This window comes from Oratosquilla oratoria, chromosome 27, assembly GCF_046742065.1.
Source record: "Oratosquilla oratoria isolate Oo_2021 chromosome 27, ASM4674206v1, whole genome shotgun sequence".
Classification (NCBI taxonomy): Eukaryota; Metazoa; Arthropoda; class Malacostraca; order Stomatopoda; family Squillidae; genus Oratosquilla; species Oratosquilla oratoria.
The window spans coordinates 51,074,242-51,100,561 of NC_134803.1; the positions used below are offsets into that span (position 1 = coordinate 51,074,242).

Below are 26,320 nucleotides of genomic sequence, written 5' to 3' on the forward strand. Positions count from 1 at the left end.
TATATATATACATATCCCATAGGAAAAAGTGGTCATGTAGCATTTGAATTTCAATTGGTAGGTGGAGACATTGAGCCAAGAGAAAAAACATACAAAGCAGATACAATTCTGAGATAATAAATTCCACAGGTTTGATGATTTTTTTTTCTTTCTTATTTAAGATAGATGTGAAGGAATGTATGGATACAAGAGAGACAGAAGAAAATGTAAAATATTTCTAAACCTCTACAACTCAGGTTTGAATAAATATTGCTAAGGGCTAATGGAAAAAAGAATCAGATAAAAGTCTGGTTTAACAAAAAATGCGAGACAGTTAAAAAAAAAGTCTGAACTAATGTGAGGTTGTTGGTTTCCTGTCAGCAATACTCAAGGCAACAGTCATCAATCATTATTAAATTCATTTACACAAAACCATTTCTACATATATAGTTCTATGTTATCACAACTGGTTTATATCCTTATTCAATCACCGATTATATACATTATGTTGACTAAAGGCCTCGTCAGACTTAGACGAACTGACTCCCAAATTCTCCTGATTAGGAAGTTTGCTGAAGTTGACATGGGTCAATTAATTAATTGCCCCTGGTATCCATGGTTCCCAAGTAATTGACAGTGGCCTTTGGATTGGTCCACAAGTCACCCAAGGACTGTGTAAGGCTTGAATAGGGTAGTGTGGGTTGAGGTGTTTTGTCTTGCACAGGAAAGAAAAAAAAAAAAAAAAAAAAATCAACTTTACATAAGAATCTTGTAAGGATCAATTACTGAATTTTGTGCGTTTGTAATTTGGCAGAATTCAGGAGTTAATTCAGCTAAGTGTGACGTGACCCTGACTTGGGTCCCGCTTTACCACCACATATCAATACTGTATTGGAGGTACGCTATAGTTCCTTTCCACAACGTGAACTTTAAATATATTATATTTCTTACTTCATTCTTTGGTGAAGATATTAAAAATTAAAGTCTTATTTGTATGTTTAACCATGATTACTTTCATCTGTTTGGTTAAGTTAAGAGGAACTCTGACTACAAGTTCCTAGAATTTGCTTATATTCTCAACTATCTTTGCCTTCTCTTGTCGGACCTAATAACAGAAACAGATCATAATATTTACGTATGCACAAGATAATGACCTAGAACATGACAATACCTATACTCAACAATGATCATGTTGAAGTATGTAAGACAGAATAAGTGGAAGGGTGGTGAGGTAAACACCAAAAACCATTGGAGTTTTAATACTGACGTTTCGTCCTGAAGAAGTCCTTCTAGGACGAAACGTCAGTAATAAAACCCCAACGGTTTTTGGCGTTTACCTCACCACCCTTCCACTCAATGATCATGTTTCTACACTTTGTAAAGTAACCAATAGTCATTTGGCACTGGTTCAATAGGTTCAAAATATTGTATTTATTTCTGTTCCTAAATAATCACTCATATACTTACCACGTTAGATCATTCAAAACACGACTCTTACAAAACAAGCCAATTTACAAATCTTCTATTATTTCACTTTCCCACTGGTCGATTCACACAATGCATATAGTGTACTACGCTTACTTTACACGAGAACTAAATAAAGAAGAGACTACTTTATCTAAGATTGAATCCAACACCTACACCACATACAATCTTGTTGTTTACTATGTATATGTACACCCTTTTTTCTTTCTTTTTTTCAAAAAAGTTATTGCAAGTTGCTTACTAGTTTACAGTTTTTGATAATAAATGTATTATAAATGTTGCTTTTGTTTCACAAACTATTTTTTCTGCTACTTATTATACATCTGACTATCCATATAACTATTACTTGTCTTTCACACAAGTCTCCTAGAAGACCACATGCCCCTCGTCCTTTTGATTCAAAAATCCATACCGATCTACTCAATATTCTATGCTACAACTAGGTTCCTCCCCAGCACGTAAGAATGCCATCATTGAAGAGGAGCGGACAAGTAGGCAGAGGGAGGCTCGACATACCTTCCTTGCTCTGCCCTTTCTGCTGATGATCCAACGGAACTGCTTGGGCCTGTCAAGACATTAACGAACACAACATTACTTTCTTGTCTGCATGCAGAAACAAATTATACATACAGTGGAACCTCGTGTCATGAACAAGTTAGTTCACGAATAATTCTTTTTCAACAAAAAAAATATCTTGGGTAAAAAACAGTCTCCTAAATGACAAACTGGCAACAATGTGTCCTGTTCATTCCATGTACCTCTGCCTTCCACACCTCTTTTACTAATCTTTCTTCACTCATTCTTTCTATGTGTCCAAACCATCCCAAAACTCTTTCACCAGCCCTATCTGCCATCTCCTTTTCCATCCCGCTCTCCTCCTCACTTCCTCATTTCTCATTCAGTATAATAACACACAATAAATAATGGGAAAGGGGCAGTTGCATCATGTACAATTTACAAATATTCATAAGACATCTGACACAAAAATATAAACAATTATAATATTTCATTTAAAATAAAACAGTCTTGCAGGTAAATATATTTTAAATCAAGACTCAAGACATGAAATCAGTAAGAGCATATGACCAGCCATTTCATGGAGAGGGTAATAGCCAAAGAAAAAGAGATGAAGAATTTTAATAAATAAATAAATCAATACATACATATACCAAAGGCTTTTTCCCCCTGCACAGGGGGGTAGCCAAAAAGAAAAAGGCATAGAAACACCTCCCACCCATTCCATTTCCTATATATTCCACTCCCCTCCACCCTCCCTTTTATCTCGGCACCTCCTGGATGATGGGTCATCCCTGCTTCCTGTCCACTGCCCTGGGTCAGAAGCAGTGTCGCAAGACACAGCACATCCACAGCAAGGCCACTTCATAAATTCAGCGACCCCCCCTCTCCGTCCCCCCATGCAGAAAAGGAGAAGACGGGGAGAAATCCCTTTGGGCTACGTCAAATTTTTTCTCATACATACTTCCTCACCCCCCATCCCCCACCCACTCCCCTTCATGCATAAATTAATAGATAAATAAAAAACTAATGTCAAAGTAATAAAATGTGGCTCTATTCTCTGTTATATCCTATAACAAGTTTCATACTTACTTTATTATTATCAATGAATTCTTTTAATCTATCCACCAGAGAAGCATTGGATTCCAAAAAGCTCTCCACACTGAAATATACAGAAAGGGGAAAAATTATTCACTTTTTTATCATTGTAAAACAAATATACATCCATACATATACCAAGGGTTTTTTCAACCTCACATGGGAGGTAGCCAAAGTCAAAGGCATAAATCCACTCCCATCCATTTCATCCCCACATACTCCCATTCACCACCCTTCCCTCCCTCTTTTCTTGGTTCCTCCTGGATGATGGGTCATCCCTGCATCTCGCCCACTGCTCTGGGTCAGATGCAATGTAGCAAGACATAGCACATCCACCACAAGGCTACTTCATTTAATAGAGGATGGCATCAAAAGATTTACTAATATCTAGTGTTATGAGAAATGTTCTGTAATGGGGCCTTTCTGAATTGATGCCATTTAATTATAAGAAGAGTGTTTGTGGAGTGCCATGGTCTACAACCGGGTTATGATTCAGCAAGGGGGTTATGTGGTGTGTTGAGTTATAGTATGAGGCATTCTTTGAGCTAGATGTTGTTTGTGGATGACACTACACTTGTGGCAACATCTGAAGATGAATTAAAGCAACTGGTGGCAGAGTTTGGAAAGACATGAGAGAGGAGAATGCCACAAGTAAATGAGAGCAAAAGTATCTCAAAACCCTAATAAGGGAAGAAAAGAAAATATAAAACGAAAAGAAAAAAGTCAACAAATATATCTACTATACTTCACATCAACACAGGACTAGAGAAAAGACATAAAAAAAAGACATACATACATATACCAAAGGCTTTTTCCCCCTACACAGGAAAGGTAAAAATTTTAAATCACACATGTCCAAAACATATACTATGTTTACTATGTTTTCATATTTACCTTGCAGAACTAAAAAGATCATGCTGGATGATCTTTTGTGATACGAGTTGATTTAACGAAGCATCAAAGAGCGGAAGTCCGAAGTTGCATTCCAAGATGAGCCACTCCCCTTCGGACATGTTGGTTAGCGGTAACGACAAACCTTCCCGGGCACAAACCTTGGGCATTTCGCTCTCCGAGATCCTGCAGGTTAAAAGCATAGGAGATCTATGATAAACAAGAATAATTTGAAGCATCACTTTAACCTCTTCACCAAGCTGACGCTTTCCACATTTTCTGGTCGTCTTTCGTAACTCGTTCTTTCCACAAGCCCACACCACCCCAGCACTCCTTGAACTACTCTGACGGCTCATTCTCCAACACCACTCTCATCCTTATCACCCATATTTCTTATTCTATCCATTTCAATAACACCTATCATATTTCTAAAACACTTCATCTCAAACATTCAGACTCTCACTTTCTAACTATATACCAAATGATTCTTTCTGCTTCCCTTAAAGTCCAAGTCTGCTCCATACAGTGACCTGGGCACAATCACTCCTTTATATAAAACCTTTGCACTAATCCCAATATACTTCATGATTCAGTTTGATGTCATGAAATCCCCCCCCCCCCTATCATGAGGCTAGGACAGTGCCCCTTGCAGAGGACTTTGTAGTCTGGTATTTAATCAACCATGCCCTTGGTCCAACTTGCTGACAGCAGGGTTCGAACTGCCGTCACTTCAACCTCTGCCGCAGGTAGCGACACTAACCCGCTTGGCCAGTGAGCATCCCCAAATACCTAAATTCTCCATTTCTTCCAGCCTCCTAACCTTCATGCTCAAACCAATTACCATCATTTTACCTTTGCCCACATTTATTTTCGACCTTCTCCTCTCACACACACACCCAAATTGTACCACCAACTGCTTCAGTCTATCCTCTGATTCAGCCACAAGTACAGTAAAATCTACAAAAAATAACTGCTAATCTCCCCCTTCCCTCCACTTTTACTTATGAACTCCAAGCCCTTGCCTAACACTTTTGTATTTATCTCCTTTATCATTCCAACCATATACATGTTGAACAGCCATGGTGACATTACACAACACTGGTACAGCCTCACCTTCACTTCAAACCATTTACCCTTGCAATTCCTGACCCTCACAGAAAGAACTGGATGCGGAAAGATACAACTGCAGGTCCCTATGAGCATAGCTCTTCTCCCGCAAAATACAACTAGGTAAATACACAATGTCTTCTGCTCATGTAAAAAAATTCGGACTGCCTTCAACAGATGTCCACCTAATCTCATTCATCTGTAACACCCTCCACAATGTCTCTCTGTCAACCCTGTCATATTCCTTTTCCAAATCCATGAAAGCCCAGGCTTCCTTACCCTACGATTAGGTAATTACAATTAGTCAGTTACTCTCTTCCCAAACACCACATACCCTAATATTCATATAAAACCAACAAGTTGCTGAATAATATACTTACTTTCTTGTGACTTCAGCCTTGGGCAAAGGTTCTTCCTTTTCTCCTTCAAGTACTGATATGTTATTTATGTCATCAAAACTCATAACCTGAGGGAGACCCTGCGGTAGACCCTGAGGAACACCTGTACTGATTTCTGCCGAGCCCAAATGCAATCCGTCTCTTGCTATGGCGACATCAACAGTAGGGAAAGATACGAGCTTGATGTAACCAAAGTTGTGGGTAAGATCAAGCTGTTTTTCAAGCTTCTTGATTGCTGGATGATGGATAAGAGGGTCCTTGTCTGTTGAATGAAAGTATATCTAGTTATTTATACAAATTCTGCTAAGTCCATCCTCTAACTCAGTGCATAGTATTTGACCCAGTTTTTTTTTTTTTTCTGCTTCTCATCTAATTTAGCTCACCTTGAGCACCTATCTGCCTGCCTCCCTTTTCTTCTCTCTTCACTGACCTTCCACTCTCCCTTCCAACAAATAATCTTAAAATCTCCTACCCTCTCCCCTGAACACACATCCAGAACTCTTCCAATCCTCTTTCTGGGCATCACTACATAGTCCATAAATGCCTTTTCGACTACCCTCCCACCCACCACCCTGGCCAAAATACAATAATGCTTGTCTTTCTTCTGAAACACCTAGGTCACTGTCCCATACACATCCCAAATATTTATTACAGTTCCTTCAAGCCATGCCATACCTCCCTACTACTCCATCTACTGGTTCATCTACTATAACCCAAGATCCACTAAAACCACTACATTTAATTTTCTCCCAAAACTCTCTCCACATGACCCGTCATCCAGGAGGTGGTAAAATAAGAGGGAGGGTGGAGGGGTGTGGAGTGTATTCAGGGATGAAATGGGTGGGAATTATTTTATGCCTTTTCCTTTTTGGTTACCTCCCTTGTAAGGGGAAAAAAGCCTTGGTATATGTATGTATGTATATATATATATTTTTATGTGTATATTTTTATATATATATATATATATATATATATATATGTGTATATATATACAGATATATATACATACATATACAAAAGGGAGGTAGCCAAAGAACAAAGGCATTTATATATATATATATATATATATATATATATATATATATATATATATATATATATATATATATATATATATATATAAATATATATATATACACACACACACACACAGTATACTTGTTTGAAATTTCACTTAAAATCTGATAATAAAAAGGATATTTACCATTGGAATCCAGAGGAAATGGAATGTGCCGGGTGCAGACATCATGATACCATCCATAAGCCTGTAAAAGAAAAATTAAAAGAAAATGTCTTAATCAAATTTGTTTTTGCTAAAATCTTATGGAAAACTGTAAAAAAAAATCAAAAATCAATAAATAAATAAATAAATAATAATAGTAATAATAATAATTAATAATAATAATAATAAATAAAAATAAATAAATAAAAATTTGATCCCATGACACAATTGAGTAAGAGTATTACTCTAACACTGCACTCACACGGCTTAAGTAACTCAAATATACTTTTCAAGATCTGGAACTTACCTGTATAAATACAGGTGAATGCATCAGTGCTTCATTGACAGTCATGAAGAGGGCCGACAGTGGAACAACAGTTGGATCGTGACCCCAGGGGGTCACCAAGACCTTTTCATAGCCGAGGAGAGCTGGAGCAAGGCAGCGTAATCTATAACCTGAAAAGTCAGAGGAAGATACGGTATGTTATCGTCTCCAAGAACAGAATTCTCAGTATTTCAATATGAACAGAGGAAAACTCCATCTACTGGCTCATCTACTTTGAAAGTTGAAGAAGAAAAAGAAGAAAAAAGATGAGAAAGATGAAAAAGAAGAAAAAGATTAAGAAAAATAAGAAGATAAATAAGAATAAAAAGAAGAAGAAGAAGTAGAAGAAGAAAGGACAAAGACGAATGGAGAAGGACAGAAAAGAACAAAGATGAGAGGCAGAAAAAAGGAGAAGGAAGTAAAGAGAAGGAGAAATTGTTAAAGCACAATACCTTTAGGTAAAAGCAGTGATGGTGGCCCAGATCCAGTTATATGGTAGAGGAAAAGTTTGAACCAGACCGAGTTCATCTCGGGTATGGCTGGACCAAAGTGGGGCGGGGTATCACCTTCAATTGCAGGAATCTCATAACTAAGAGGTGCCATCGACACCAGGAACCTGGGAAATCAAGCACACATATTCTTCATGTCATTCAGTCCATACTTTTTCCACAAAAGAAATAAAAGAATAAAAGAAGGAATAGGCAACATTTTGATCTATCTATCTGTACACCAAGGGCTTCCCTTATAAGGGAGGGTAGCCAAGTCAAAAGCCCGCACCCACTCCCACCCATTCTACTTCCATCCATCACCTTTGTTTCCCTTGTCCCATGTCTGTATAAGCTGTGGTATCTCTCTCTCTCTCTCTCTCTCTCTCTCTCTCTCTCTCTCTCTCTCTCTCTCTCTCTCTCTCTCTCTCTCTCTCTCTCTCTCTCTCTCTCTCTCTCTCTCTCTCTTTTATATTGATACCACAGCTTATACAGTATGACAGCAAATTATACAATAGTCTTGCAAAATGACTAAAACAAACTAAATCATAAAAGATGGAGGAGAATGCCTTATGACTGCAAGAATTATTGTGGATTCTAAAAAAAAATTCCAACTACTTTTCTCAATTCTTTTTTAAGATAGTTTGAGTTTTATATCAATCTATGCCTTTAGTTCTTCAGCATTGCAATATATGTTTGCTCTCTGCAAACAAATTTTACTTGTATCCTCTGAATCTCAGTTTCGGATAAAAGAGTTAAATAATCCATTATTTCACTATTGCATACCATGTTTGTATATCATTATTATATGCCATTTCCAAAAGACATTGTACTTCCTTCCTGCACTCCTGTATCTAAACAAACTTATGATTGCAGAAATTTGAGACTGTCCATTCTTTTTTTTAAACATTATTTGATTTCAGATATAAAGATTTGAAAGGTTTTTTAATGAAAATATTGATGAGGTGACTAGACCCAATTCTCATATTAACTTTTTTTTAATACAGTTGAAGAAAAGAACTCGCTAAAACTCAAGATTCCTCAACTTGTTTCATCATCCCTATTTCATTAAGGTAGTCTTCTTCACCATTTCCAAAAGATACATACATACATATACCAAAGGCTTTTTCCCCCTTACAAGAGAGGTAGCCCTTGTAAGCTCTTTCCGAAAGATAATTGAGGTAAACATAAAACACGCATTTTCGTAACTCATACCTGTAATTCTTTTTGAGCAGCCGTGCCGTTGTTGCTGGATCAAGATTACTTAAGCTTTCCCATCTAATGAGGTCAAGACCAGGGGGAACCTCCGTGTTCGGGGGACTTAGATTGCGGTTGTGGCGGAGGAAGGTGATGGAGGTTCTTAGGGTTAATGCATGCTCAAAGTATCGCTGGGCTTCTCCTTCAGAATCAGACCTGTAGGAAACACAGTCATCATTATTTTTCCTTTCTAAAAATCCTCATCTAGAATTCAATACAATTCCCTAAGCATACATACATACATATACCAAGGCTTTTTCCCCTTTACAAGGGAGGTAGCCAAAAAAGGAAAAGGCATAAAATCATTCCCACCCATTCCATCCCTGAATACACTCCACACCCTTCCACCCTCCCTCCCATCTTAGCACCTCTTAATTCCCTAAGCAATAACTACAAATTTCCCATTTCCAAATTTTTCTTATGGAAAAGGGAACAAGTGTGAATGTAGTAATTTCAGAGGGATTAGCCTGTTGAGTGTAGTAGGGAAGGCTTACGGGAGAATCTTAATTGAGAGGATTAGGAGAGGAACAGAAGGAGTAATTGGTGAGGAACAGTGTGGATTTAGGACGGGTAGAGGTTGTGTAGATCAGATCTTTGTGGTAAGACAGATATGTGAGAAAGCTATAGGAAAGGGGAAGGATGTTTTTTGGGCTTTTATGGATCTGGAAAAGGCTTATGATAGGGTAGACAGAAAGGCACTGTGGGAGGTTATGCAGATTTATGGGATAGGAGGAAAGCTTTTGGGAGCTGTCAAGAGTTTTTATGTGAGTAGTAGAGCATGTGTTAGGATTAGAAATGGAGAGAGTGAGTGGTTTGAAGTAAAGGTGGGACTTCGTCAAGGATGCGTTATGTCGCCCTGGCTGTTCAACTTATACATGGATGGGGTGGTGCGAGAGGTGAATGCTAGGGTAGTGAGTCAGGGATTGGAGATGGTTAAAGAAAATGGAGAAAAGTGGGAGGTGAGCCAGCTGTTGTTTGCGGACGACACTGCGCTTGTGGCAGGGTCAGAGGAGGGATTGAGGAAGCTGGTGGCAGAGTTTGGGAGAGTATGTGATAGAAGAAAGCTAAAGATAAATGTGGGTAAAAGTAAGGTGATGAGATGTACAAGGGGTGAAAGTGGCAGTAGACTGGAAGTGAACATTAAGGGAGAGCGACTGGAGGAAGTGGATAGTTTTAGATACTTGGGTGCAAGTGTAGCAGGAAAAGGTGGAGTGAAGGTGGAGGTAGAATGTAGATTGAGAGAAGCGAGTAAATGCCTTGGTGGTTTAAAGAGTGTAATGAGAAATAGACATTTGGGAATGGATGCTAAGAGGAGACTGTATGAAGGAGTGATTGTGCCAACAGCACTGTATGGGGCAGAAACGTGGAACATAAGAGAAGAAGAGAGAAGGAGTTTGAATGTGTTTGAGATGAGGTGTCTGAGAAGTATGGTGGGGGTTACTAGGCTAGATAGAGTGAGAAATGAGGAGGTGAGGAGGAGAACAGGGGTGAAAAAGGATTTGGGAGATAGGGTTGATGAAAGAATATTAGGATGGTTTGGACACATGGAAAGAATGAGTGAAGAAAGACTAGTAAAAGAGGTATGGAAGGCAGATGTGGAGGGAGTGAACATGAGGGGACGTCCTAGGATGAGGTGGATGGATGGGGTGAAGGGGGCTTTGGGGAAGAGGGGAATGTCTGTTGAGGAAGGAAGGGAGAGGACGGAAGACAGAGGTGAGTGGAGAATGGTTGTATATGGATGATGTTGTGACTGCATGAGGAGGAATGGGCAGGGGGGTGGGGGGTGGGGTAGTATGTGTGAGTAAATTTTGACGCAGCCCGAAGGGATTTCTCCCCGTCCTCGCCTTATATGCAAAGGGGGACGGAGAGGGGGGGGTCGCCGATTAAATGAAGCGGCCTTGTTGTGGATGTACTGTGTCTTGCGACACTGCTTCTGACCCAGGGCAGTGGGCAGGGTGCAGGGATGACCCGTCATCCAGGAGGTGCTCAGATGAGAGGAAGGGTGGGAGGGGTGTGGAGTGTTTTTAGGGATGAAATGGGTGGGAGTGTTTTTATGCCTTTCCCTTTTTGGCTACCTCCCTTGGAAGGGGGAAAAAGCCTTGGTATATGTATGTATGTATGTAAATATTTACATACATACATACATACATATACCAAAAGCTTTTTCCCTCTTACATGGGGGGGGAGTAGCCAAAAAGAAAAAGGCATAGAAATCACTCCCACCCATTTCATTTCCCATATATTCCACTCCCCTCCACCCTCCTCCCTCCCTCCTAACACATAATAATCTTAAAACATATTGCTTTTACAGAACCTATTCTAGCATGAATGCCAAACTATTCTATTCAGCTGAGGGGAAATCACTGTCCTCATTGGTTAAATCTTTCTATAATCCTTCATGAAGCAATGTCACAAGTCTCTCTTTTAGGAGACTCGTGCCTTTAGGAACAAATATATAACTTGTCTAAAAAATAAATAAATAAATTAATTAATTAATTAACTTATCAAATTTATCAATGATTTTTAGTTTAGCTGTATGGGAAAGACCCAAATTGATCAGCATTCCGTTACAAACAAATTAATTCTTACCTTTGTATCTTATCAAGCTCAACAAGAAGGGAGTCTAACCCTTCATCCAACATTTTTCCAACTTCAAACATGGTTACTGCATGACTCTTCAAACCCTGCAAGAAAAAAAAAATAAATAAATAAATAAATAAAATAAAATAAAATAAAAAATAATATAAATAAATAAATAAATAAATAAATAAAACATATTCAAGTTGAAAAGGCAACCCTAACAATTCATTTTTTACCATTGTGCCTGATGGCATTCATTCTATCCAGGCTATTCTACCCATAAGGGGTAAGAGGCCCTTGGTACATAGGCATCATGAGGCTCAAGTGAGTACATGAGGATGCCAGCATCGGCATCGTGATTATATATATATGTGTATATATATATATATATATATGTATATATATATGCACATATATATTTATATATATATGATATATATGTATATATATATATATATATATATATATATATATATATATATATATATTTTTTTTTTTTTTTTTTTTTTTTTTTTTAGTTGTATATGCGTTACCCCCGGATTCTGTGAACTGGTTTGATTACATTTTCTCAGAGTAAAAGAGAATGAGTAATACAGCAGTGACTTTATAATTTATAATGTGAGTAGTGTGATGCAAATTACATATGGCAGCCAATGCTGTGCACAAGAATTTGAGTCATACTGAAGTGGTTAACGGTGACCAGGGTCACCATGTTATGAATCCATCTTTAGCTGTTGATCCATGTTGTGGGGGGTGCTGTGTCTTGCTGCATTGCTTCTGACCAGAGCATGGGGAGGGAGGGGGGGTACTCATCCACAAGGAGCTAAAAGACTTCACACAGCAATCAATCAAGGTATAGTAAATCCTTGATATAACGGATGATATGGAGACGGGTCTGTCGTTATATCTGAAGATCCATTACATCTGATGGAAATACCAAACAAATCCGTTATATCCTGAAATTTGTCCGGTATTAGAAATTACAGTAAACCCTCGATATAACAGACAATATGGGGACAGTGGTCTGTCGTTATATCCGAAGATCCATTATTACCAAGGATCCCTCAATATAACGGATTTTCATCTGTTGTGGAGAGGGTTTGTCCGGTAAAATTTTTTGTCCGTCATACCCGGTATATCGAGATCCATTATATCCAGGGTTTACTGTATAAAGTAAACACTCACCGGAGACAAGTTCCCCATCATGAGGAATGCTGTGAGCGTGGAATCGAAGAGGAAGGCAATCCGTTTCCCCTGCCCTGCTATCGACACGAGGGAGGTCAGAGGATCTTCCATCGGAGTACGAGGAGAAGATAAAAGTCCCTCGTCCACAGAGTCGGTGATGACGCTCTCAGCTAGGGCACTTTCCAACTCCAGTAGAAGTAAATCATCTGCTGTCATCGGAAGTCTGAAATCATCGTTTAATTCATTACGGGCACGTATTAGGTGAGAGGATAAGGTAGGGAATGGAAGGAGTAGTTGGCAAAGAGCAGTGTGGGTTTAGCAGAAGAGGATGAAGGTGCATACATACATACATATACCAAAGGCTTTTTGCCCCTACACAGGGGGTAGCCAAAAAGAAAAAGGCATAGAAACCACTCCCACCCATTCTGTTTCCTATATATTCCACTCCCCTCTACCCTCCTCACTCCCTTTCATCTTGAGAAGGTGCACTGAGCAATATCTCTGTGATAATATGACTGAGCGGGTTAGGGCGTCGTTACTTGCAGCGAAGGTCAAGGTGAGGGTGGTTCGAATCCTCCCACCGGCGAAGTTGAACCAAGGGCATGGTTCATTAAATTCGTAAAAGTTTTACACGAGTAGTAGGGCACGTGAGAGGGGGTAGGAGTTGAGAGTGAATGGTTTAGGTAATTGTAAGAAAAAATGAGCAAAAGGAGTGTGGAAAGTAGAAGTGCACAGAATGAAACCATCCCTGCATCTTGGCCACTGCCCTGGGACAGAAGCAGCAAGCCCCCTACCCACCCCCATAAAAGATAAAGAACTTTCCACACTCTTTGCTTCTAGTCTTTCCTCACTCATTCTTTCAACATGCCCAAACCATCTCATTGATTTCGGAATCAACCACATCTCCCTCTCTTTCCATCCCTGCTCTTTGCTTTGTCTTTGCATTTCTTTCTACATCCTCATAACCACCACCATTTACTTAAACACTTCATCTCAAACATGTTTACGCTCCTTTTCTGCCTCCAAATTCTGAATCTCTGCTCCGCCCATCACCATAGGCACAACTACTCCCAAGTGCATTCTTCTCTTTTGTGTTCATCCCACATACCCATTTCTCAGGACAATTTTCACCCACCCCCACCCCCTGAAGACATTTATCAGTTTATTTTACTTGATAATTCACCACTACCACTCCTCCATTCCCTGCTGCATGTGACCACAACTACTGTACTTATGTTCTCAATTTTCTCCAGCCTCTTTCCCAACACAGTAAGGTGCATTTATATACATACATATATAAATATATATATAAATATATATATAAATATATATATATATATATATATATATATATATATGTATATATATATATATATATATATATGGACAAGAATACAGTAGGTTGAAATTTATAAGCAACAAGATAAAAACTGAAATAACAGAAAGAATATACTTATACAAGACCAACATAACAAAGACAAGATAAATGATAAAAGAAAGATGGTAATCAAGCTCCTACTTCTTGGTGGAAGGAGACGAAGGGTCTTCCCATGACGGGTGCAGCTCCAGAGACGACATTTCAACATTCTTTTTGTTGGCAAATCCCAGCCGGCAGAAGAGGGAAACAGCTACTTTTACTAAGGACAAATCAATCTCAAGCACCACAGCCAACTGTAAAACAAAGAGAGCAAAGGTATTATTGACAAAACTATAAAATGCAAGCACAGTACAACAATGGGGTGACATGGAAAGGTGAGACAGACTGATCTGTTACATTGAAGACATGAGCTGAGAAAGACTAGATGATGCATAAAACAAATGTAAGAAGTCTAAATGTCATGAATGAATATTGTAGAAAATCTTAAAAAAAATTTAATCTATTCAATTCTTTTCTGATTCTGTACCTGGTAATGAACTACACCTTTTCTATAAAACCTGGACAAACACCAGGATAAAATAGGTCTTGCATAACTTCCAGTATCACCGCGCACCTCAATAAAATCATCTGGCATTATCTAAATAAAACTGGTAACATCTAGTAGTCAACCTGAAGGAATTTTCCCCTCGTCTTCTCTTTTTATTTTTTCGCACGAGGGGATGAGGAGGGAGGGGCATTGTGTAAACAAAACAGCTGGTCGAGCTATAGATGTGCTGTGTCTTGCTGCATTGCTTCTAACTTGGGCAGTGGTCAGAAGACAGGGATTACCCTTCATCCCTGAGAAGCTAAGATGAAAGGGAAATGAATGGGTGATGGATAGGTGGATAGGTGAGATAGGTGAGGGTGAGTGCATGCCTTGGCTGGCTACCTCCCATTTAAGAGGGGAAGAAGCCTTTGGCATATACATAGATAGACCCAGACAAAAGTAATTCATGACTGGTATCTGAAAGCAGGAGATGGAGAGGGGGGGTTACTGATTTAATAAAGTGACCTTGCTGTGGATGTGCCATGTCTTGCAACACTGCTTCTGACCCAGGGCAGTGGGCAACATACAGTGATGACCCGTCATCCAAAAGGAGCCAAGGTAAGAGGGAGGGAGGGGGGTAGATGGGAGTGGAGTGTGATTGGGATGGAATGGGTGGGAGTGGTTTTGTGCCTTTGTTTTTTCGCTACTTCCCTTGTTAGGGGGAAAAAGCCTTTGGTATATGTATGTACCTAAAGCAGTGGTCCTACAAGAAAGCCATCAGATAGAATCATCTCCCTCCTGCCAGTCTTCAAAACCCATGAACACCCTCACATCTACCTACAGGTGCAGCCCCAAAGGGTTGGCACGCAGTCTTTGAACCAGGCCAACTTTATCTCCTTCAATTTTTCACATATGATGACCTGACGACCAACAACAGTTCCCCTCTACTAACTACTACAAGATGTCCAACATTAAGTTTGACCAACAGAAATACAAGGATAGGATCCAATGAGCACTGTTCTTATCCTGATTATTACAATTACACAGAGTGAAAGATAAAAGCAAGATTAAGAAAATACATAGAGCAACAACCAAAATTTCTTGTCAGTATGACTCATTCCTTGGCTCTAGTAACTCATCTTTCAATTGTAATTCTACAGGTATGTGATCACTTTTTCTTAACAGAAAAAGATATTTGAGGGGGACAATAATGCGTGGTTCCTTGGTACATAGCAAGACTAATCTCACTGGGGTGTCATCTCTTAACCAAGTCAAATCTTTGACCTACTGGGTCATCAGGTTTTCAATTACAATATCTAAACATTCTATCACCCTCAGGAACCATCATTACCACATGCTTCCCATTAATCCCAACTGACCTCTTTGCAATTGAAGTCACCCACCCTATGTTGTCCAACAGTACTTTTTTTACGAATCGAGATGTGTCTGACATTTCCTGGTAATCGTGTTTTGTACAAGCACATGTATTCCAGACTTACCTCACTTATAGGTGTATATTCATCAATGGAGACAAATATTTTGTACATAAGGTTCTCCAGGTAATCACCAAGAACTCTATTCATAACAAATCCTTCCAGTGGAGGAACAGAAATACAGTCACTGTCACTGATGGGCACTTCCAAGTATATCAGTCCTTTTCTGATGAAGAAAAAAAAAAATTAGTCTCTCACTGAATACATAAATAACCCACCAAAATCCCTCACCCATTTTCTTTCTCATAAGAGGAATGACCAAATTACACATACATATCACACACAATTAAAATATCTTCAATTATCTATCCTATTTTAAACATATGTATATGAGGAGAAAAGGGTTTTTTGATGTATTTAATTATAAAAACAAATAGTAAAAAAAAACATGTAAAACAATAAAATTATAACCAAAAATAACTTTAAACTTACGCATATAAGGTATGAACACAATACTTCTCCAAGTCTCCTGCTTTCTGTGGTCCATTATCTATCAACATATCTATAACATCCTTCTCCTTGGCACTCACCAAATTCTGAAAACAGATTTCAAAGTCTTTCAAAAACAAAATTTATAACTTGGCACACCATCTTAATACTGAATTCATATTTCAACATAATGATAGTACAGTCAACTAATACATATTGTACAGTCATTCTTATAAGTCCCTTCCCCACTCCTGAATCTGGTTTACAAAAGGAAGCTTTACTAGACAGAACAGTAATGGCAGCAACATGGCTTTCAACACAGTCCCAAGATATGTAATGTTAAACAAAATACAAAAATTGTGAAATGCACAATCTATCAATTATTCCATTATCCCAAGTCTCTCGGGCCTCTCCATGGCTCCCATGTAAGAGGCAATGACTATTAGATGGGTTTATAAGTCACTCATGAAATAAATAGATTGTGATTTTGCTTGGAGAATAGTTAGTATGGGGTACAGTAGGATCTGTTAAGTGTCCTCTGTGATGGTTGTGTCTAGGGCAGTTTGATTCTGTCACCAGGTCAATATTTGATTGGGATGAGGAACATCCCCTAAGGGAGGAGGGAGGAAGAGGGAGGAAGAGGGAGGAGGTATGTAGGGAATGGATTAAATATGGGATAGAAAGAGAAATTATGACCAAGAAAATTGACTTAACAATGGCTCCTGACCTTGATATCTTCCTCAGTAACACATCCAACACAAACAGTCCACCAGGGGTCCACAGTAATCTCACAGGGCACAGCAGGCAGGAGATCTCTTACATTCTTTTTCCTAAACAGTTTTCTGCTGGATCTGCACTGGTTCATGAGATCGATGTACTGATTCCTTCCAATGCCCAGGAGGCGGAGACCTGAATATAATTTATGAAAATATATATATCTGAATAGAATCACCATTGATGACACATGTCAATCAAATAATTCCAACAGCTTAACCACTATCTATGAATCTATGAGTTGGGCTTAGTTCTCCATAAAACAAAGTTCGGACGGCAGTTAGCAGTTGACTTAATTCTTCGGGAGTCAGATAAACTTCCAAGTTGGAGAATTTTAGTCCCTATAGCTTAGTTGGTAGAGCTTTGGCGCATCATGCAAGGCCCCGGTTCAAGTCCGGGGGTGACTGTCGGAATTATTTGATATATATACATATTTTGTAAAACAATTTACATATCACTTTAGTATTTGCTATTCACCTCTTGATGGCACATCTTCTCATTTATTAGTTTAATCACTTCTTAAATAATATTCTCCTTGCCCATTAGTCATTTTCCTGATTACAATTTATCAAGTACTATTTACCTAGCTCCATTTGGGATTCACACATCAAAACAAACTTTGAAAATACCATAGTGAGGCTCAAGATGAGTTGGCTTGCTGGTCGATAATGAACATCTAGTAAATAAACTATCCCCTATCTTCCTTATAGCCAGCTAATAGCTCTTTTGAAAAATCTTACAATCAAAAATGGTTACCATCTATTGATATCCACATAACAATATGAACAATTCTACATAAAAAATACACACTTACAGTCAGCAGCTGTGAAATTTGGTAGTGAATCATAACTCTTCTCTGCTGTCATGATATCAGTGAGGATAGATATATAATATTGGAATGGCGTCACTCTGAGTCCCTTGACGACTACATCGGATAGATGGTATGGGTACATCATCAGGTGGGATCGACTGTATGACAAGACATCTTCGTAGTAGTTCCTTTCATTTTTGAGAATCTGTCTCACTGCAAAGAAGCACAGTTTTTAAAAGGATCCACCCAGGAAAATTGGAATATAGTTTATGTAATTGCACAATACACAACATGTGTTATGAATCATGATATATCTGTATCTTTCATACAGTTTGCAGCTCAAGAAAATTATCAGAGCTGGACGCATTCCTCGGTGCATTCCTAGGTGTGTCCCTTAGTGTCCTGACTGACACATATATATAGTCAGGACACAGAAGGACACACCTAGGAATGCACTGAGGAATGTGCCCAGCTCATGAAAATTATGCAATATTTGAAAAATCAAATCAAATATACAAAAAATTAAAATGTGTATTTCCACTTGGATCATAAGAGGCGAGAAGAAAGGGACGGGGAGTGGGACTAGGCATCCTTCTCCTTGCAGCCCCACAGGGGACATTCCTAAACGAAAAAGTAAAGGCATAAGAGGGTCTGGGAGTTTTCGGAACAGCACCCTAAGGTTTGGGTCTTTTAATGTGTGTGGATGTGGTACAGATGAGAGTAAAAGGGAAGAGATAGGTAGTATGTTTGTGAGAAGAAAGATGGATGTGTTAGCTTTGAGTGAAACTAAGTTGAAAGGGAAGGGTGAGTGTAAGTTTGGGAGTGTAAGTGGGAGGTTATCAGGAGTGAAGAGAGGGCGAGGGAGGGAAGGGGTGGCTATTCTAGTAAGTGAAGAGATAGGTAAACGTGTAGTGGAGTGGAAGGAGGTTCCCTCAAGGATAATGTGGATGAAGGTGAAACTGGGAAAGGAGATGTGGGTCTTTGTAGGTGCATATGGGCCTGGCAGTGAGAAGAGTGTAGAAGAAAGGGAGGCCTTTTGGATAGATTTAAATGAGTGCATAGAGGATTTAGGGAGAAATGTCAATGTAATAGTACTGGGAGACCTTAATGCTAGGGTAGGAAATGGTCCAATTGATGGAGTCGTTGGGAAATGTGGAGTTCCAGGAAAGAATCGTAGTGGAGAGTTGATGGTGGAAATGTGTCTAGAAAGAGAGTTGATGATAGCAAATACAGCGTTTCGGAAGAAAGTCAAGCATAAGTACACATGGGAGAGGGTGGTGGATGGAAGGGTGGTAGATAGAGCATTGATGGATTATGTAGTGGTAAATAGGACTATGATAGGAAGAGTTAAGGATGTACATGTGCTAAGGGGAGAGGGTGGGGAAATATCAGATCATTTTTTGGTGGAAGGTAAGTTGAGAGTGGAGGATAGATGGAGAAAGAGGAAAGGGACAAAAGGTAGGGAGGTGCTTAGAGTGAACTCTTTAAATGAAAAGGAAAAGGAGAAGGAGTACAAGAAGAAGCCGAAGGAGGAGTGGGAGGGAGTGAAGGATAGAGTAGAGCTAGGTGTGGACGAGGAATGGGGATGGTTCAAGGAGGGAGTCACAAAGTGTGCAAGGATGGTGTATGGAACAAGAAAGACAGGAGGAAATAGAAGGAAGGGTAGTGAATGGTGGGATGAGGAAACAAAGAAGGTTGTAGAAAAGAAGAAGCGAGCTTTCACAGATTGGTTACAAAATAGGACAAGGGAGTCATATGAGAGGTACAAAGAAAAGAAAAGAGAAGTAAAGCAAAAGGTAAAGGAGGCAAAGAGGAGAGCAGATGTGAAGTGGGGTAAGAGTATGACAGAAAATCTTGAAAGTAATAAAAAGATGTTTTGGAAAGAAATTAAGAGAGGAAAAGGAGGCGAATCAAGTAGAGAAGAAAAGGTAAAAGGTGCAGATGGAGGGATGATAATGAAAGAGAAGGCAGTAAAGGGAAGATGGGCAGAATATTTTAGGGAGTTGCTAAATGTGAAGGAGGATAGGGAGGGAAAGATAGTTGCAGTGGGAAATGCTAAGAAAATGAGAGTGATGAGTGAGGAAAATGGAGGAGAAATAAGGAAGGATGAGGTGAAGACAGTTGTTAAGATGATGAAAGCAGGTAAGGCACCTGGTCTGGATGGATGCCATGCAGAATGTCTAAAAAAGGAGGTACAGTGATGGTGGACTGGCTGGTGAGGTTATTTAATGTTTGCTGGAGAGTGGGTAGAGTGCCAGAGGACTGGAGTGCCTGTATAGTTCCACTTTACAATGGAAAAGGGGACAAGTGTAAATGTAGTAGTTTCAGAGGGATTAGCTTGTTAAGTGTAGTTGGGAAGGCTTATGGGAGGATCTTGATTGAGAGGATTAGGAGAGGGACAGAAGGAGTAATTGGTGAGGAACAGTGTGGATTTAGGACGGGTAGAGGTTGTGTAGATCAGATCTTTGTGGTAAGACAAATATGTGAGAAAGCTATAGGAAAGGGGATGTTTTTTGGGCTTTTATGGATCTGGAAAAGGATTACGATAGGGTAGACAGAAAGGCACTGTGGGAGGTTATGCAGATATATGGATAGGAGGAAAGCTTTGAGTTTTTATGAGAGTAGTAGAGCTTGTGTCAGGATTAGAAATGGAGAGAGTGAGTGGTTTGAGGTAAAGGTGGGACTTCGTAAAGGATGCATTTTGTCGCCCTGGCTGTTCAACTTATACATGGATGGGGTAGTGCGAGAGGTAAATGCAAGGGTAGTGGGTCAGGGATTGGAGATGGTTAAAGAAAATGGAGAAAAGTGGGAGGTGAGCCAGCTGTTGTTTGCTGATGACACTGCGCTTGTGGCAGGATCGGAGGAGGGACTGAGGAAGTTGGTGACAGAGTTTGGGAGAGTATGTGATAGAAGAAAGCTAAAGATAAATGTGGGTAAAAGTAAGGTGATGAGATGTACAAGGGGTGAAAGTGGCAGTAGACTGGAAGTGAGCATTAAGGGAGAGCGACTGGAGGAAGTGGATAGTTTTAGATGCTTGGGTGCAAATGTGGCAGGAAAAGGTGGAGTGAAGGTGGAGGTAGAATGTAGATTGAGAGAAGCAAGTAAATGCCTTGGTGGATTGAAGAGTGTAATGAGGAATAGACATTTGGGAATGGATGCTAAGAGGAGACTGTATGAAGGAGTGATTGTGCCAACAGCACTGTATGGGGCAGAAACATGGAACATAAGAGAGGAAGAGAGAAGGAGTTTGAATGTGTTTGAAATGAGGTGTCTGAGAAGTATGATGGGGGTTACTAGGCTGGATAGAGTGAGAAATGAGGAGGTGAGGAGAAGAACGGGGGTGGAAAGGGAGTTGGGAGATAGGGTTGATGAAAGAGTATTAGGATGGTTTGGACACATGGAAAGAATGAGTGAAGAAAGACTAGTAAAAGAGGTATGGAAGGCAGATGTGGAGGGAATGAACATGAGGGGACGTCCTAGGATGAGGTGGATGGATGGGGTGAAGGGGGCTTTGGGGAAGAGAGGAATGTCTGTTGAGGAAGGACGGGAGAGGACGGAAGACAGGGGTGAATGGAGAATGGTTGTATATGGATGATGATGTGATGCATGAGGTGGAATGGGCGGGGGGATGGGGGGTGAGGTAGTATGTGTGAGCAAAATTTGACGCAGCCCGAAGGGATTTCTCCCCATCTTCTCCTTTCATGCATTGGGGGGACGGAGATAGGGGTCACCAATTTAATGAATCGGCCTTGCTGTGGATGTGCTGTGTCTGGCGACACTGCTTCTGACCCAGGGCAGTGGACAAGGTGCAGGGATGACCCGTCATCCAGGAGGTGCCAAGATAAGAGGGAGGGTGGAGGGGTGTGGAGTGTATTCAGGGATGGAATGGGTGGGAATGATTTTATGCCTTTTCCTTTTTGGCTACCTCCCTTGTAAGGGGGAAAAAGCCTTGGTATATGTATGTATGTAGAAACTCAACAAGCTTTAACCTTGAGATTAATCATGAAACAAGTTAATGTTGACACATTCTGACAGGTTGATGTAGGTGGGAGTACAAAACACAGGAGTTCTGGTCTGAGTTCATTCCTGACTAGTTTTGCAAATATGTTTTTTTTTTAAATGACTGCGAAACTAGTTAAGAATGTACTCAGACAAAGACTCCTGTGCTTCCTATTCCCAACTACATCATCAAACAAGTTAATGCATATTCTAGAAACAGATATAAAATCTCTTCAGCATAAGATCTTAGATAGATGTGAATTATCACCCACTAACCTAGATTACCACGATACCGCTGCTGCGTCTTAACACTGTATTCTGTCACATGCTTCTCATACTCCTTCTGGGAATTCCCAAGTAACTGTAACATAAATGATAATCATGAATAAATCATCTCCAAGTGATACATCAGTAAATTTGGAGACTAACTGAGGGAATGAGGTGGCCAAAATGACCCCAGTTCTCAAGTCTGGAGGCAAGACACTATATCAGCATTTCTCAACCTTTTTTACCCTTGCATAACCTTTAAAATAAATTGCATGTCTCAAGGAACCCCTGTGCAAAAAAAAAAAACACATATACCATATCTTTCTCATTTTATTTTCATTGTAATAATAGGTTAGATAGGATGATCTCTATATTACATTATTACAATAACCAAGAATATGTTGTGCATGTTTAACTATGTTACATGTATGAAATTAAATAAAAAATCAAAAGTGCATTAGCTTATCTCACTTGTTCTTGCAGAACCCTTAGGGACCTTTTGCAGAACCTTATGATTCCAGGGAACCCTGGTTGAGAAACGCTGCACTATATGGACAGCATTTCATGTCCTGCTATAACAAAGGTTCCTAACCAGCAGTTTGTGACATCACCCCTTTCCCTCCAACTATGGGAGTATGTTAAACATAGATTTACACAACCCAAAAAACAGGTATAGTTTAGATAACACCTTTTTAGTGAAAACAGAATGCGAGAAAGATTTGGGAGTGCTAGCGAGTCCTGACCTTAAATCCAGGAAACATTGCATAAGCACCAGGAACACAACTAACAGGGCATTAGAATCTATTGCTAGGACAGTTACAAACGAAAGTGCAGATGTAGTTACAAACTCTATCTAGCATTATTTAGACCTATCCTTGACTATATAGTATAGTTTTGGTCTCAGCCCTATAGATGATGATATGGTTTGTCACAAACTCCCCTCTATTGGGAGGCTAGGGCAATGCCCCATACAGAGGACTTTGTAGCATGGAATTTAATGAACCATGCCCTTGGTTTAACTTCACCAGTGGCAGGATTCGAACCCCTATCCCCTTGACATTTGATGCAAGTTATGATGAGACAGAAGAAAATTACCAATATGATAGATGGGCTCAGACACTTTAATTTACATTCTCAGATAGACGTAGTGTCTAGGGTGATCCATCACAGGTATTCAAATGGGTCAAGGACTTTAACAATAGTGATCCAAACAAGGTCATCATATTATGACAGCAGGGCAGGACTCACAGTAAAGAATTTGCATTGGACAAATTTCAATTTAAGAAAGAAATAGGTAAGAACTGGTTTACTAATAAAGTAGTCAATAAATAGAATCGAATTATTAACCATGTAGTGAGTGCTGAAACTATCAGTTGTTTTAAGAGAAAGTTATATAACTTCATGGATAAGGATGATAGGTGGTAATGGAGATGGAACTGCCTAGTGTTGCCTTATGGTCTCTTGCAGTTCCCTTCATTCTTATATTCTTCAAGTAGCATGGAAAATTAGCTAGAGGGTTGAACATCTTTGCTAGAAGGGCTTGGGAAAACTCTATAGCTTATCATATGTATACATATGTGTGTATGTATATGTAAATGTATGTGTGTATATATATATATATATATATATATATATATATATCTATATATATCTATATATATATATATATATATATATATATATATATATATATATATATATCACTTGGACAAAATGTAGTAGCACATTTGTAAATCATAATCACAAAGAACCCATGGTCAGAATAAAAGAAAACTTAGAAGAAAGTATAACTTCTATATTTTCGGCTAATAGCTATAGCCCTCTTCAGGAAAGTAACCAAAAGTGGCTACATTTATTTGTTTATGGCTTTTAGTAACTTTTTCTATTGTTGACTTCCGCCAAGAATAACATATCTAATTTTTATTACAATATCGAGTAGATGTGCATTTCTAAAAATTTACCTAAAATAATTGTCAAGCCCAAGTTCAGCAAGGAGAAAATTTGCTACCAAGAGTTTACTACTAACTCCCACCCTTATTTCCTCAAGTTTGCAAACCTATTAGATGGAGTACATCTCTGCTATATCCTTTACAAATAATAAAACTAAAGTAAATCATGACTGCTCAGTACAACTAAATGATAAAAAGGGACAGATGGAGATGCTTGAAATAGGTGTATGAAAAACCTGTAAGTAAACAAGCATGCTTGCAAATCTAGGGGAATCCGCATTTCATAAGTTCCATACTTTATTCATAGGATTTTTTCTGGAGTGCAAAATAGGCTGACATGCTACCATCGATCCAGAAACAGTTTTTGGTAAAATTCAAGAATCACATAAAGATGGATGTATAACATGTATGATGTAACTTATGCTGTCCAATAGCTCCTAATATAATTTAACCTTACCTAACATAATTCCATATAAAAAATAATAGATAGACCTTGGCAAGGTCCTTGCAAATACAAAAAAGAAAGTGATGCATGTGTTTATGTGATACTTGAATGGAACAGGATTTTGTAGATTGTCAAATTAGGTCAGGATGTGAGGGTGATATTTGTCTCAAGTTACCAATTATTTATAAGCCTAAGTAAGTTTCTATTTTTTCAGAGCAACTTTTTTCTTGTTCTTATTTCTCAATTTTCATTTCTAGTTTTTTCCTGTTTGTGCCATCAAAGCTTATTGAACTGAATATACTTTGCGATACAGTAGGTGGCTCATGTTGTCTTCTTTTGACATGATTACGTGATTTATGGTTTATAGGATGTATGTCGGTACCAGCTGATTCATAACCCTTACCTGCTTTATCTCTATAGGCAACTTCTCCCAGGGGCAGTTCTGGGCTATGAAGGTCTCCACGTCACTGCTCATCTTTATGCTTGTTTAAACTACATTTACTTGAATATCAGCTCAACAAAAGTTAAAACAATATCTTAATTACTACTTCAGAATGACAGTTTTTGGTCTGTTTACAGTACTCTTAGGGTACTGCATGTTTACATCTAACCACCTGCTGACAAAAGACAATCGACGATTGCTGTCAATTTTTCTGCATTCCTTGTAAAATAGTTGAGAAAAGTGGAAACTATGTATCACATGATACTAGAAATGATAAGAAACTACCAGAACTAACTGAAAAACATATCTATAAGAAATTATTTGATTACAATACATATTATATCAGGTTAGTAATTATTAAATATACAAAAGCTCATGAATATTTGTATATTTGACCTTTATTGAAATCATATATGTTACATCTATGAAAAAGAAACACTTTATTTTTAAGGAAATACGTAATGATTCATTGACATGAAAGTCTATATGTATGCAGCAATTGTGTGATCATCAAACCTAAAGATATAACAAATATAAGAGAAAATACAAAAGGCAACAATGATGACACCAAGACATACGAGGAAATAATGAGAAATTGAGACTTCGCAGATTAAAACAGGGAAGAGAGACGACATGATAATGATCAGAGAAATATATATAAAAGTGAACAAATAGGATTTGTTTGTATGAGATAAAACAATCTGGATGAGTTGTTTTAGATAGATAGACTTTATTTGGCAATAAATCAATGTACATGAAGTGCAAATAATGACAAGAACACAGTTCGAAATAATAAATGTAAATTGACGAGGCCAACAACATAACCAAATTTAAGGTAAAGATTGGCGAGTGGAGGCAGAGGGACATTATGAACACGGTTCTAATACTAAAACTATATAATTCTATCTATTTATCTACATACTAAGAGACTTTTCTCCCTTATATGATAAGTAGTTAAATCAGAGGCACATAACTCTTCCCACCCATTTCACCACCCTTTCCATCCCTCTTAGCTCCTCGTGGATGACGGGTTATCCCTGCATCCCCCAACTACCCTGAGTCAGACGCAATGCAGCAAGGCACAGTACATCCACAGCAAAGCCTCCTCACTTAAACGGCGATACCTCTTCTCCGCCCCCTCAAGCAGAAAAAGAGAAGTCATGGAGAAATCCCTTCGGTCTGTATTAGAATATCATTCACACATATAACTCACTGGTATATTAAGCAAGACTGATATGCATCTATTGGTGATTTATTGCTGGCCTCTCTTGTTTGTCTT

General features: G+C 38.9%; 1 protein-coding gene across 2 annotated transcripts; it reads right to left on the reverse strand.

Moving 5' to 3' along the window:
• On the reverse strand, positions 1-25,236 carry LOC143040053 (protein FAM91A1). 2 transcript variants are annotated; one of them, XM_076210669.1, is made up of 18 exons: positions 25,003-25,236; positions 22,215-22,299; positions 18,456-18,560; positions 17,943-18,152; positions 17,082-17,263; positions 16,358-16,461; positions 15,932-16,091; positions 14,048-14,199; positions 12,529-12,751; positions 11,353-11,447; positions 8,722-8,919; positions 7,474-7,637; positions 7,004-7,152; positions 6,679-6,739; positions 5,457-5,736; positions 3,973-4,155; positions 3,073-3,142; positions 1-2,029 (listed from the first exon to the last, which is right to left on the reverse strand). In XM_076210669.1, exons 1-18 carry the CDS (start codon positions 25,072-25,074, stop codon positions 1,904-1,906), a joined length of 2,619 nt encoding a protein of 872 aa, XP_076066784.1. In that variant the 5' UTR covers positions 25,075-25,236; the 3' UTR covers positions 1-1,903. The 2 variants fall into 2 exon arrangements, with proteins under 2 accessions (XP_076066784.1, XP_076066785.1); XM_076210670.1 differs by lacking the exon at positions 18,456-18,560 and having other exon boundaries at positions 3-2,029; positions 25,003-25,235.
• Positions 25,237-26,320: the final 1,084 nt, after the last annotated feature.

Coding starts and splice junctions, on each gene's coding strand:
- LOC143040053 (XM_076210669.1), bottom strand. CDS start 25,074: ATGAGCAGTGACGTGGAGACCTTCATAGCCCAGAACTGCCCCTGGGAG. Junction 18,153..18,455: donor AATACACATTTTAATTTTTT/GTATATTTGATT, acceptor GCTTCTTTGCAG/TGAGACAGATTCTCAAAAAT. Junction 7,153..7,473: donor ATCACTGCTTTTACCTAAAG/GTATTGTGCTTT, acceptor CTGACTTTTCAG/GTTATAGATTACGCTGCCTT.